Here is a 12,300-nt window from a genome sequence, read left to right on the forward strand (position 1 = left end):
TTCCCTGTTCTGCTCACACACAGTATTTAAACACAGAGTTTGCTGCTGGTTTTTGGTAATAGCACACCAGAAATGGAACCCTGGTGTGTGGCGGGACCGATCGCCCTCACAGCGCCCGGGCGGGAATGGCGCCGCCCCGGCCCGTCCTGCACCGCGGTGCCAACATGGCGGCGCCCAGCGAGGGCCGCTCGGGTCGGCGCTCTGCGCCCTTCCCGGGTACCGACAGCGGCTCCTTCTCCTTCCCCTTCGCCGTCCCGCACGGCGCGGCGGGGGAGCCGCCCAAGAAGCCGTGCCGAGCCTGCACGGATTTCAAGAGCTGGCTCCGCGAGCAGAGGAAGCAGACGGCCCCGGGCGGCGCGGTGAGGCGCGGCGAGGCGCGGCTTTCCCTCGGGACGGGCGGCGGGAGCCTCCCCTGGAACGCCAGGCGATCCCCAGCCCCTGCAGAGCTCCCTCAGTCCTCCATCCTGCCCTCTCAAGTGGGATGAGGCTGCGTATTCCCTTCAGGGTGTGAAGGAGCCGGGGACAGGGTTCCTCGCAGTGGGAATGGGAAGGGGGTCTCCATCTTCTTCCCGGGTGCGAGGGGCTCTGCCATTGGCCCCCCTGAGGGTGTGAAAGGGCCTTTGCCTTGTCCCCACTGAGGGTGTGAGGGGGGCTTTGCCATGTTCCGATTGAAGGTGCGAGGGGGGCTCTGCAGTGTCCCCTCAGAAGGTGTGAGAGGAATTCTGCCACGTCCCAGAAAAGATGTGAAGGACCTGTTCCCTCCATCTCACCTTCCCACCCAGCGCAAAAGGGCTGTTTCCCTACCAAGCCCCGGTGTCCCCTCACACCCCTGTGTCCCGCTGCAGGATGTGGCGGTTGCGGAGGAGAAGGAGCCCCCTCCAGACTGTCCCCTGGACAGCGAGCAGCTGGGCCGCAGCAGCTGGGCCTTGCTGCACACCATGGCCGCCTACTACCCCGACCGGCCCTCCGGGGAACAGCAGAAGGACATGAGGGACTTCATCAACCTCTTCTCCAAGTTCTACCCCTGTGAGCACTGCGCAGAGGACCTGAGGGAGAGGTGAGTGGCCTCAGCAGGTTTTTTGAGGATGTAGGAGAAAGGTGGGTTTCTTCAGTGGGTCTTTTGAAGATCTGAGGGAAAGGTAAGTGGCCTCAGCAGGTTTTTGTGCTGGAGGGGCTTGCCAGAAGTGCTGGGCTGCAGCAGCTAGTTTGCATATCAGGAACTCTTCCTTCACTTGGGGTTTGTAGCTACCTGAGCTGGTTTCTTCCATTGTTGCATCAATCGCTGATACAGTTACGCAAAAAACAAACACCTGTCCTCATGCTGTTGGGTTCTGTGCTGCCTCCAGGGCCACCTGAGGCAATTTCAGAGTTTTCTGGTTCAAACTGGGCTTGTGAACAGTTGTGCAATTAGACTGGGACTTAGAATAATTTGGTTTTCAGGAGGCAAGTGATCTTCTACCCTCAAAAATGCCCTGTATTGGCATTCTCAGTAGTGGATGCAAAGACTGAAATGGGCTGTGGTGGTTGATCTAATAGAAGGTGTCCCTGCCCATGCCAGGGGATTGGAATGAGGTGACCTTTAAAGTCCATTCCAACCCAAACCATTCCAGGATTCTGTGATAAAGTTTTCTGCTGCTCTCAGTGTCTTTCTCAGAAGTTGCAAATAATTTTCCAGTTGAACGGGCAAAAAAAGTTTGAAACCTAATTATTAACTTAGTAGGCGTCACTGGGAAAAATACCTCCTCAATTTCTTAATTTATTCTTTTTTTACAATTTTAATTCAGTGTTTTGATGAACACTGGTGGTTTTGCTTTTTATCATAGATAAGTTTTGACTCCTGTGTCTTTTCCAGTTGCCAAGACCAGGAAGTGAATGAAACCAACCTGCAGCCAATATAGAGAACTGGTGATAATTATTGATCTCCCTGTGCACTCTCTGGGACTCTGTGCTTGCTTTGGGTATTGAATTTGATAACTATGAAGAAATAACATTTGTTTCCCCTTTCCTGTTTGCAGATTACAGACAAACCAACCCGATACGAGCACCAGGAGTAACTTCTCCCAGTGGCTGTGTCTCCTCCACAATGATGTGAACAGGAAGCTGGGGAAGCCAGAATTCGACTGCTCCCGGGTGGATGAGCGCTGGAGGGACGGCTGGAAGGACGGGAGCTGTGATTAACCCGGAGGGGTTGCTCTGGGAATCCAGCAGAGCAGTTCAATGCATGGGGAGTCGCTGCAGGGACAGTGGGAGTCAGTAACTCTGTTTGTGTGGGACTGATTCAGAGCCGAACCAATGCCAAAAGGAGATTTGAAAATCCTATCCCAGTAATATTTTGATAAATAGTACCAGTAAAGTATTACCTGAGGGGTTGAGGCCTTACATTTGACATAGGAATTGCCAGAAACCTCTGAGATTGAGTCACTGACAAACTCATTTCATTATGACATTTCCTGATTTTGGGGGCATTTGCTTATTTTTGTGTGTGGAATTCATTTTCCCTGAACACAGTGGTGTTCTCTGCTGGCGTTGCCCTGATGTTTTAGAAAATGCATCTGATTAATTGTAATTTTCATTTCTGTTTTTCTCATGGAGAAAACTCATGCTGGGTTTTGTGCCAAGTCTGTACCCCTGGATTTCTCTTTCCAGGATCTCCAACGTTTGTTGTTACTTTTGCATCCAATTCCTTTGATAAAAGTCCTGAGGGCAGGTACATTTAATTTAAACGCTAAAATCATGGACCCCAGATTTCTCAGTTTGGTTTTGTGTTTCAGCTTATCACGCCAGAGGACACTGCAGAAAGGGAAGGGCAAAACAAACTCCTCATCTGAGGAATGGAGCAAAGCATCCATTTAAATATTGAAATGATATTTTAAAATGAAATGCAAATATTTTAAATGGATTGGTAATTTTCTTTAGATCCAGAAGTGATTTGGTGGTAAATTCTATGGAACTACTTATTCTTAAAGCAAATCACCTCTTTGTTTCTGGTGTGAATCTTTGTCATGAAAAGAGATGGAGAATTTTTGTAATGAAGCATATTCAGCTTTGTTTGGCATATGGTTGTTTCTGAGATGAAATTCCTGATTGGTACTTGCTGGCCTGGTTGATATTCTGATGTTGTTCCAAGCTAAAAATCTCTCTAGAAAATGACTTTGCAGTGTTTGAGTCCTGCTGAGGACTGTGGTGTGAGCTTTGCCCAGTTTTTATTGCACAGGGACACACAGGAGCCCCTCAGGTTGGTTCCCTCTGTAGGAACTGGGCAGAACCCAGGCTCTGGGTTTTCCTGGCTCAGCTGCATCCCTCTATGGATACCTAAGTGTGAATTCAGATTCCAGGGAAGTAGCACTATAAGTGCATTTACACCACGATGCATCTAACACATCTCTTTATAAAAGGAGACAGTTGCAAAACAGAGTCAAAAATCATTTCAAGTTCTTCACGTAGGTCGTGATCTCATCCCTTCCTGCACTCCTGGCTGGGAGAAGTTTGCACAAACCGTGACAACAGCAGGTTTTTTTTCTTTCCTTCCGTGTTTCCTGCTGAGGTTTTCTTGCATATTTTATTGAGCTTCCTTATCTCATGCCCCACAGCACACCTGTGATTTACCCTTGGAGTTTTTCGCAAGTTTTGACTGGAAATGTTAATGATGCCACTGTAATTAGAGCAACGGCACCTCTTATCTGAGACTTTGGTCCTCACACCACTGTGTGTGGGGCTTCTTAGTGGCTGGAGAGCCAGTAACACCTTTGAAAACACAATTTAATATTTTGTGGCACAGGCAAGTCCTTTCAAGTCAGGTCTGTAAAATGAGTATGAGACTTTTATGGACTAATGGTTTCTGAACTTTCTATGTAGTAACATTTCTGGACACAACCCCAAATGAACTGATGAAAGGTACTGCATAAAGAGTGTGACTGAAGGTGTCATTCAAGCTCAGAAAATTTCCCTATCGCCATGTTGAGGTTCTTAGGACACGTAAATCCCAGCTCTTGGCTTTTGTCTTTTGGTAATAAATTCAGTCCCCAAAACGAAGCCCATTGGGGTCCACTAGAGTGGAGAGGACCAACAAAAGGGCTGCAGCCCTTCTTTTTTACAAGTAGGACCCAAATGAGTCAGTTCTGTCAGGACACTTTTAGCAACTGGGGGTGTGGGCAGGCGTTTCCCTCTGGATTTAGTTGTGCTAAAGGAGGAATTTTGTGTTCTTCCATTCCAATCTGCCCTCAACTGTTCTCTGTGACAATTTCCTCGCCCACGGAGCAGATGATATTTCTCCCTCAGTTGCTTCAGTGCAAATGAGCAGGTTGATGAAACATCTGTCTCATCCCTTGTCACCTTCATACTGTCAGGGGACCAGGCTGGGGAGTTGCAGTGCCCTGTGCCAGTCCCAGGATGTGCTGGCCTGGGCTCAGGGACCAGCAGGGACATGGGGAACCTCCCACCACACGTGTCCACGCCCTGAGTGCAGAGAGGGAAGTGAGGATGTATCCAACACATTCTGGTCACTTTGTGTGGTTCAGGGAGGTGGTGTTGGAGTGCAGGAGGAAAAGCCTGTCCTGTCCTGGCAGTGGTAGGGAAAAGCCTTCAAGCTGAAGTCAGTGTCTTTAGCAAGTGCTGCCTAGAAATGAGGCCACCAGCTGTGGCTGCCAGGATGCTTTTAGGGCAGTTTCTATCTTTGCCAAGTGGCCATTTGATAAAATGTGTGCTTGCACTCTGTTCTCTCATGGTTTTGGCTTGGCAGAAGAGCTCTGATTAGTTGTTTCTCAGGCGTAGCCTCATCTCTGTGGACTTGACCATGTGAGGAGTGGGGGGATTTGTTCTGCTGCTCATCTGTACCGTGAGACTTAGTCTTGGGTAAGGAATTTCCATTGGAGGTATTCATACTCATGTACAGAAAATTGTGAATCCTCTACTAAATGCACTTGATTAAATCTAGTTTTAAAAATCTCTGTATTCAAATTATATTTCCTGTTGATGTAAAAATAATAAAGCAACCAAGTTCATTCCTGGTTCCAACTGCATGGGATCTTAGGAAAAGGGATCATGCTGTGCTGGTGGGTCTAAACGCTGCATGCCAAGATACTACTGTTATATATATAAAACAAGATATATATATATATATATATATTTATATATATGTATATGTTATAGTTTGGTGGCTCAGGTAAGGTTGTGTGATTCTGTGTTGCTTGATCAGATAAGGTGGGGCTGCTCCTGGTCCTTTCCTGTTGTGCTGTTGAATTGGTGCAATTCTCTGTTGGCCCTACAAAAATGCAGGAATTTGTACAGCACGTCCTGTCAGGTCGGACTTTTTTTTGTATGGGGAACAGTGGGAATTTTTATGGCATTCCAGTGATTTTTTGATTTGCTGACAGCGTGAGGGGCAGCATTAGAGTTGGGAGTAGCTCAGCTCTCGCTGATTTGGAGCAGGGTGGCATCACTGAAGGGCAGTGTTTATAATCCCATTTCCTGGAACGGGGAAGCTGCTTCCTCTCCATACGAGGAGCCCTTGTGAGGAAGAGCAGAGCCAGGAGCAGGTGATGCCCAAGGTGCTTGTGGGACCTTGCTCAAGAGCCATTGCTGTGTGACAGGTACCTGACTTACCTTGCAGCTTCCCAAATTCCTCACTGTTTTCATGGACTGGTTTGCATTCGAGCTGTACTTCACTTTTTTCCTTCCTTTTTTTTTTTTATTCCCTCCCCAAATGCAAAGAGCAGGGAACCCTGAGGGAATAGTTTGCTCCATGGATGGCAGACAGACTTGCAGATGTTGGCAGAAGCAGTCCTGTGCCTTTGACATTTTTCCAGGGATTAGCTGTTCCTTTGCAGTGCGTTGGGTGTACGCAGGCTCCTGTTTACCGTAGGATTCCCAAGAGCTGCTTTGTTTTCTCGTTTTGTCTTTTGCTTCAGCCTGTTCCAGGCAGTGTGGGAAATTCTTCCTGTTGGAGTTTTATGGGCTTGGAGAGGGGAGAGTTTGGATTTTTTAGGGGGTTTTTTCCCCTCCCTGTGAGCACTGATTTTGTTGGGGTTTCATTCCATTCCTGGAATGGCTGCTCAGGGTTTTTGTCTGAAGGATGGAGAGGAGCTGTTCAGTATTTTGTGTAGTCAGGATTTAGCACAGCCAACGAGGTCATGTGAAGTCAGATCTTGATTTTGTAGTGTAACAGGGAAAGTAATAAAACAAGGAAAGCAAACTCCAGGTAATGGCATGGAGACAAATGAGTTAAAATGTAATCCAGGGGGATGAGGGTCAGCCTTGGGACCAGCTGGGGCACTGATCTGGATCTGTCCCACAGGGAAGTGTTGATGAACACCAAATCCTGATTCCAGGCTGGCCAACGTTCAGTTCAGGTGTTAATCACAGTGCAGGGAGCTGAGGGATGATAATAGTTGGCCTCTTCTGCAACACTGTGGAACAGAGGTGGTTTGCTGAGGATAAATGGGGTTTGGTGCCCTTCTCTGTGCTGATGCATGTAAAAAAAAACCCAACTCAGATGGACCTGATTTTGCTGTCAGTTCTGAATCTTTATAATTGCTCTTAACATTCCCACAAGTAGAATCACAGAATATCCTGAGCTGGAAGGGACCCACAGGGATCATCCAAGTCAACTCCCAAGTCTTGATGAGCCACACCAGCGCTTGCCAAGCTTTGAAACCGTTGTGTTCTCCTTGGCATGTGACAGTCCTGCTGAGGGGTGGCTGATCCAGCCCGCAAAGTTCTGCTGGCATTTCTCTGGGCTCAGCACCTGGCATGGGCTGGCACCCCGACAGTGGCACTGGGACCTGCCCAGTTCTGCCCTTGCTTCCCACGGAAAGGTGCCCTCCACTTCCACGTGCTGTGCTCGTGCAGGGTGATGGTTTTCCTCCCGAGCACTCCAAATCCAGAAGCCCCTTCCTGGTCCCAGTTTTCCCTCTCATACAGCACATGCCATGATGCTCCTTGGCTTCTGTTTGTGGCTGCCGTGTGCTTCCCACGGGGAGCTATCGGGGAAATTCCCTTTACATCTGACCAGCCCAATAGTAGAGGGCAACAGAGGATGTATTTCCACGTATTTCCGTGTATTTCTTTGCATTTCGTTGATTTTCCATCTCTTCTCTGGAACAGACTGCTTCAGATACCGAATGTTTTACCTCATCCTACTCCCTTTCCTGTGATTTTGAGAGGAGATTTTGGTGCCTTCAGTTACTTTTCAAACTAGTGTGCAAACCTGTTGTATAATTACCTAAACGAGGGATGTGTTGTTCCTCTGCCTCCAGCTAAAATCTGCACTTGGAAGCAGAATAAAACTCTGGATGCTGTTTCCAGCATATTTCCTACCTGATCTTCAGCCCATAACTGTTCATATATGGAGATGTTCTGGCTTTTTTTTATTATTAACAGATTAAAAAACGTGAGTTAATTTCACTGGATAATTTTGTAACATGACTTTCTTACACAGGCCTCCTGCACAGACCAGAGGTGGGTACAGGAAACAATACACAGCAGTCATGGACAGGCAGAGAAGGGATCCAAGTTCCTGGGCATTGTTGTCACCTGCTTTGCTCTGCATGGGAAAAGGTAGGAAGAAATCCCACAGAGTTTCACGGGAGTTTTGCTTTGGGTTAGGAGATCAGTGAGAAAGAAAACAGCTGAGTTAATTTAATGTTTGTCCCACTAGGCAGCTGTTTCATGCAGCCCCTCACAGCTTCCATGTTCCCAGAACACTAAGCTTTAGTTCTAAGCTCAAGTTCCAGTACTGGATGGAGACTTGCCTTGTGAATTCTGAGTATGGTCAGGAAAAGCTGGGCTTTCCCTGCTTTTTTCCATCCACATGTGCATAAAAAAATTGGATTCTGTGACTGTGCCTCATGTTCTGCTGCTTAGATGGGGTAAAAGATATCTGAGGTATAGAAGACAAGGCCCACATGTCCAGAGCATGTGGCTGGAGGCTCGAGAGATCAAAATTCCATTCTTTTTTACTCATGAGTTTCCTGCCAGACACCAGGTAAGTCACTTCATCTTCTGCAGCCACACTTCCACTTCTGCAGAAGGGGGGTAAAAATAGCTGTTAGGGCAGCCTTTGCATGTATTTCCTATTTAGATGAAAATCTCTTTCAGGGAGGCTGTTTCAATGTGTTTGTGCTGCACAGGCCTGGGCCTGATAGCGTTCATGGTTATGAAATCCCTCATCTCCATCCATCTCACAGATCTCTTTTCCTTTGGGTTCCATCTTGCTCATGAATCTGAGGACCTGTTAGGGTTGTGTTCAGTCAAGAAACAAAGCTTTTCTTATTTTCAGTGTATTTTGGCAGCAAAGCTTGATGTAGCTCAAGTGAGAGCTGTGGAAGATCTTCACATCCACTATGGCTTGAGCTGCCCCATGTCCTTGTCCCTGTCAGCTCTGCTCACCTGTACCACAGCTGCAGGTGACAAGCACCAAAGTCAGCTGTTGGTTGGCACGCCCCCAGCACAATGGGACTTGCTGGTGTGTTCCTAAGCAGGCCAGTTTGGGGAACAGCAAGAGACCTTATTCCCCTTTTTCAAGCTCCTCCCCACGTGGGGAGCAGTGGCTGAATCAGATTAGATTCTGGTTTGCCAAAACCCCCAAACTTTTCATGCTGTGAAATATTTGGAGGAGCAGATACCAAGTTCCCTCCTGAGCCGTTGAGGCCACGGCTGCACCACTGAGAGGCGTTTTGAAACCCTTTGGGGTTTGGTTCAGTTTGGGTTTTACGCAAGCACTGAGATACCAACTCCCCTGTTCAAAAGCAATGCTACCTCAGCTCACTGAGTTCTGTTATCCCAATCTTCCCTCAGTGATCTCAGTTGGTAAAGTTTTCCACATTTTTTTCTGGCACACTGATCCTGGGTTTATCCGTGTACAGTAAGTGCTGAATCCCACCTGAGAAACGTTTCACAAGTGGATGAGCAACCAGCTAATAAATGATTTTCCAGGTATTTTTGGATCTCTTAGGGTGGAAGGCATGAAGAGCTTTCTAGTGATAGTGGGCTAAGGTATTGCTCATCAGGAAGCCCATTCACTCTGCCACTGGGCCCTATGGACTTCTAAGCTCCTCTCAATATTCCCATCAACTCTCGTTTTCCTAATGGCTGAAAGCAGCATCAGCCGAGCTCTAATGAATGGCAAGCAAAGCATTTCAGAGCAACAACTACATGAACATCTGTCAAAGTGTTGCTTCAAGCCTGCTGCCCAGGGAATGTGAAGCACAAGCTGTTTTCCCACCCACGCCCGTGCCAGGGCAGGGTCAGACTGCAGGGAGCTGCTGAAGTCGGTGGCTGGAATCCATGTCTGGAGCCCGTCCGGCTCCCTCAGGCCAGGCACTGCCGCCAGGCTGTGTCCTGCACGTTGGGATTGCTTCACTCCAAACACACATTGCTGGAGCTGCTCCCAGAACAAGGCGGTTTCACATTGCTTTTCCCACCTGGAGCACTCTGTCCAGCTCTGGGGCCCCACGCACAAGGAAGATGTGGATCTGTTGGAGCGAGGTCAGAGGAGGTCACTGATCACGGGGCTAGAGCCCCTCTGCTCTGGAGCCAGGCTGGGAGAGCTGAGGGCGCCCAGCCTGGAGAAGAGAAGGCCTTGGAGCCCCTTCCAGTACCTAAAGGGTCCTGATCCCAGCCCTTGGCTGAGTGGGTAGGGCTGACTGGAACAGGTTTTGAAGGAGAAAGCCTCATATATTATTTCCTCCAGGTTGTCATGTCTCCACACTTAGCCCTGAGAAAACCTGATGGCTTTTTTCTGATAGAGACAAAAGATAAGAAGTTGGCATGACTAGAAGAAGCAGAAAATGAATACAGATTTCCCACTACCTTTAATTAAACTTGTGTAAAATAAAAACATGAACAGATCTTGGGCAGTTGTCTGTGTGCTGCTCTGTTTGTTCCCTGTCCCTGAAATCCTGTGGGAATGGTAAATGCAGACAAAACTTGTTCAAACTGAACAAATGTTCTGAGAAGTGCCATTTCCAAATGCTGCTGTTCTCCATTTGATAGGGAAAATGTGGAAGGTACAATATCCTTCCCCATTATTGGCTGGCTCTGTGTATCTGTTGATTTGCAGCAATAGGAAGTGAGACAGAAAGACACTTCGTATGTGGGCTGGAGATACCTCCTGTGCTTTATCTGAGCTGTAGCAGGGGAAGAAAACTGGCACCCCGTGATGTGGGAAACGATTATATAAACACTGCACACAGCAGAAGTTGGGGGGATGAACCCCAAAGAAAGGACAAGTTTAGGAGCAGGGATTTCAGTTCAGGCAGTGTCCTGGCCCCTTGTGCTTTGCATTGTCCAAAATATGCCTGTTCCAGTTGGGACAGATGAGCTGGGCAAGATATGTTAGAAAGAGGGAGAAAGAAGTGTCTTTCCCAATGTCATTGGAAAATCAGGAGCAGACCCCAGAGGTCCAGCTGATTCCCTGTGCAGTATCCCTGGAACACACTGCCTCCCTGGCACTGGCCACCCTCGAGGAGCAAGGCAGCCCTTGCCATCATGTGGAACTCTGGGCTGATGGATTTGGGGTGGTTTGTTCCCAGACCATGAAACTGATTTTTGAGGATGCTGAAACAGCTGCTTCTAAACTGCTGAAGCTGATTGAAAATCCCACCTCGGGTAATCCCTTCAAGTTAATTTGGTCTTTGTTCCTGACCTGCAATTCAGGGATGAGCTGGCAATGATGCTCTTGGCACTGGAGTACCATCCCTGGCCAGCTCCATGAGCCATCCTGCCAGCAGAAAGCAGGAGGGACCAACCCGCTGTTCTCTTCGAGGCTATTTCATTTTTGCCTAGTAAAATGTGATGGTTACTGAGCTGGTGACATTGAGGAATGGAGGGCTGGATTCTGCTTTTCCTGCTGGGAGTCAGAAATAGACCTGGAGAGATGATGACTCACCTGTAATTGAGAAAATCTGCATGGCATCATCATGAGCTTTAACAGTTAAATCCTGATCCCAACCTGCCAGAAAGAACAGACTGACAGAGCTGCAAAAGGCCAAAAGGAGCTGGAAACAGGACCCAGCACACAGGAATCCTTCACCCGGTGACTGCATCGTGTGTGAGGGCTGGAACACACCTGGCGCACAGGTACCCCGTGTGCTGTGGCAGTGACATGGTCCCTGCATGGGGAATGGAGCTGCAGGGGCAGTGGGGCGGGACGAGAACTGTGCTGGGGCCGAGAGAAGCCCCCAGCCCCACAGCCCCCTGCCAGCAGGGCGTGCGTGCTCCTCCTCCCTGCGCCTTTCCCTGCAGCTCCCGTCCGAAGCAGGGATGATGTCAGAGTTGTCATGGCATCGGTATCTATGGAACCGGGATCAGCATCGCGGCGCTGTGAAAACTAACTCAGGAGATGGTCCTGGAGCCGCGGGGGGAACTCCCTCCGCAGTAATCGAGGGTTTCCCTCTAAGGTTCTTTTTCCTCCTTCCTGCTGTCCACGGGGAGGGAGCAGGGATGGGGCTTGGCCTCCTCTCGTCCCAAAGTAGCTCTGGGCGCCTCCTTCCATGCATGAGGGAAGCAAGAGGTCAGCCCCATCCATTTTCACTTCCCTTTTCTTGCACCAGCTGTGGGTGTGCAACAGCAAAGAGCAGCTGCCAAACCTTCCCCTCTGTTCTCTCCACAGCCCCTGGGAGAGCCCTCCCGGCTGCAGGGCCTCTGAGGATCCCCAAAGGGTGACAGCCACTCTTTCTGGGGGTCTGGGCACAGAAGGGGTGTTTATCTTGGGGTCAGTGTCCACAGCAGAGGTGAGCTGAGTAGCGTGGTGACCTCCCAGCGCTCCGGGCCGTGGCATCGCCCTCCTGCCAACAGCCCAGCTACTTAAAGGGCCATAGCACAGGCAGCCTTTGCCATTGCCTGGCGACCCTGGCATAGGATGGTGACTCTTGCAAGGACAGCCCACCCCTGCTCATGGCACGCTATCCACAGAGCAGCATGGTCACTGTAGGATGGTAATTCTTGGAACAGCACAGCGACCCTGGAAATGACAAGGTATCCTGGCTGTACTGTGGTGTCCCCAGCCATAGCACAGTGACCATGGCCATACCATGGTGACCATGGCCTCAGCACATTGTCAGTGGCTATCCACAGTTGCCACAGCTGTGCTGGGGTGGCCATGCCCACAGCTCAGCGACGGTCGCCGTCCCACTGTGACAGTGCCCATGCCCACAGCTCGGTGACAGTGGCTGTGCCCACATCCCGGTGACAGCGGCTGTCACAGCGCGCAGAGCCCCATCCCTGTGCCGGGGTCTCTGCCCGGGCTCGCTGCGGGGGGAGCGCGCCCCGCGCCGGCCGCGCGCACCTGCCCGTGCCCACCTC

The 12,300-nt window shown here is 49.6% G+C and overlaps 1 protein-coding gene across 1 annotated transcript; it reads left to right on the top strand.

The window, feature by feature from the left end:
• Positions 1 to 155: 155 nt before the first annotated feature.
• GFER (growth factor, augmenter of liver regeneration) lies at positions 156 to 5,000 on the top strand. The gene is made up of 3 exons (XM_048321184.1): positions 156 to 359; positions 846 to 1,057; positions 2,016 to 5,000. The coding sequence occupies exons 1-3, from the start codon at positions 165 to 167 to the stop codon at positions 2,176 to 2,178; spliced, it is 570 nt and encodes a 189-aa protein (XP_048177141.1). The 5' UTR covers positions 156 to 164; the 3' UTR covers positions 2,179 to 5,000.
• Positions 5,001 to 12,300: the final 7,300 nt, after the last annotated feature.

This window comes from Corvus hawaiiensis, chromosome 16 (assembly GCF_020740725.1).
Source record: "Corvus hawaiiensis isolate bCorHaw1 chromosome 16, bCorHaw1.pri.cur, whole genome shotgun sequence".
Classification (NCBI taxonomy): Eukaryota; Metazoa; Chordata; class Aves; order Passeriformes; family Corvidae; genus Corvus; species Corvus hawaiiensis.